The 2,042-nt window shown below is 57.6% G+C and overlaps 1 protein-coding gene across 1 annotated transcript; it reads right to left on the bottom strand.

The window, feature by feature from the left end:
- Nucleotides 1-529: 529 nt before the first annotated feature.
- WHR41_09670 (uncharacterized protein) lies at nt 530-934 on the bottom strand (the record flags this gene model as incomplete). Its single annotated transcript, XM_069378272.1, has 1 exon — nt 530-934. The coding sequence occupies one exon, from the start codon at nt 932-934 to the stop codon at nt 530-532; it is 405 nt and encodes a 134-aa protein (XP_069224766.1).
- Between the last annotated feature and the right edge of the window lie 1,108 nt (nt 935-2,042).

The following is a 2,042-nucleotide window of genomic DNA, read 5'->3' as shown; positions in this document are numbered from 1 at the left end:
CTTGCACTCATGACCCGAGAGATTAGCCAACACCTCGCCCGACCCTCATGTACGAAGAACGAGACAGTCTGCCAGTCTGATAAAGAAAACGGATGGAAGCTTTGACCACCTTCAGATCCGGCTTCCAGCTTTCGCGTGGGCCGTCCACGAGCTTGCCCGTTCTAATATTCTTCCGGCCGCTCCATCCTCCCAGCAAGTACGAAGCGTCACCCCACCTGTCGCCTGCTGCCTCCCGCAAAGCCTTGCGAGCTTCAGCATACTTGTCGCAGCGCAGCAGCACGTGTAGTACTGTCTCGTCGCCACGTCCGCACTCGCACGCCGGACTGTCTACGAGCTTCTTCCTGAAGAGACAGGCGTTCAGCTCGCAGTGCTCCGTCCGAGCCTGCCCCAAGATGGAAGCCTCGTCGGAAGACGGCGCTCCGTAAAGATGGAGCGTGTGCTTGCCCGACCAGGCTCTGTCCATCTTCTACGTGTAGTACTTCACGCAGACGTCGTCCTCGGTGGTATGCGGACCCTTGGCCCGCTCTGCCTAAACCAAGCGCAGCACTTCCGACAGCTCGCGCACCCTCTCGGCAGGGGCGGCTGTGAGTTCGCTGCCGTTGTCGATGGTTGATGCTGCTGCACGCTTTGCTTCTGTAACGCCGCGAATGCCTTTGTCACCAGGAACGAGGAAGACCGTGACTCGATGACCGTCGCTCTCCATCTCGAGGACGGCATCGTTGTGCGCCACCTCTCTTCCGCACCCCACCTTCTGGCCTTTTTCGATGGCCGACAGTGCCTCTTTACTTGTTGTCGCTACGTAGACATGCGCCGTCTTGCGCAGTGTGTCCCTTGCATGCTCGATCGCGTATAGTATGGCCGTCAGCTCGGCACTGACAGGTGAGCACGTCGAAGCCTCCGCCATCGCTTGCTGCTTGACCGTGCCGGTCGTCATCCGGTACTTGATAGTTGCCGCTGCGCCATAACGTCCGTCCTGTGTCGCCGCAGCCGCGTAGTACAGGTAGGCACCCCGGAATCGAAGCGAGCGACAGAGCTGCACTGCTTCGGCCGGCTCCAAGTACGTGACCGACCCTGCCAGACTGCCATGGCGGAATCGCCCACGAAAGTCGTTCACTGATCCGCAAGCCCGGCTCTGGCTCCGATTGTACCTCATACTTCTCATAAACCGCCCTCAACGGACTTGAGAACGCTGAGCCTTGTCGTGGGAACCATGATATGCAGTGCTACAAGGCTACACAGCTTGATCAAGTGATTCGACACACGCTCGTGTAGCCTTTCGCTCACCGACTGCAGCTTTGCTTCACTCTGTAGGACAAGCATCGTGACAGACTTGTACGCCTGTAAGATCAGTCTTGAGGCAAGGCGTTGCACTCGCTTGAGAGCGACCACGTGCCTTTTGACTCCGATGCGCGAGGGCGCGTACCATGTCGCCGCGGCGTAGTCCGTCGTGAGCACTACGGCTGCCATGTAAATCTGGCGCATCTGCGCTGGTCAGACGCCACGAATCTTCCTCAAAGCCATACACTTGCCGATCGCTTTTGCTACGGCTTTCGACACGTGTTCGTCCATGGATAGTCCTGAGTCGAGTGTGATGCCCAGAATCTTCACACTGCGCTTTGGTGCGATCGTTTGGTTGCCAAACATCAAGTGGCTCGATGGCCCTCTATCTGGTTGCAGCGGCCGAATGAAGTGAATGAAGGCCCTCTTCTCGGCTCCGAACACCGCGCCACTTTCTCGTACCCACTTCTCTGCTCTAGGTAGCAGCTGCGTTTGCAGCTTTCTCGTGTTCTCTGCCCCGCTCGACCCACTTACCCACGCGTTGTAGTTGTCGATGAAGCCGATGGAGCCTTCACCCTTACTGATGTGGCCCTGCACAAAGTTTGCTTTGTAAAAGACGTACAGTTTTGGAGAGAGCGGCGACCCTTGAGGGATGCCAGCGTGTTCGATCTTCGAAATTGGCGATTCGAAATCACCTACAACTACTGAAGCTTTCCGTCCGTTGCAAAAGCTTTCGATCCAGGCCACCAGGTCGCCCGGTACCC

This window comes from Cladosporium halotolerans, assembly GCF_011745625.1.
Source record: "Cladosporium halotolerans strain TM138-S3 chromosome Unknown Sca352, whole genome shotgun sequence".
In the NCBI taxonomy this organism is placed as follows: domain Eukaryota; kingdom Fungi; phylum Ascomycota; class Dothideomycetes; order Cladosporiales; family Cladosporiaceae; genus Cladosporium; species Cladosporium halotolerans.
The sequence above is the reverse complement of the archived record's forward strand: the minus strand, read 5'-3'. Positions and strand labels throughout refer to the sequence as shown.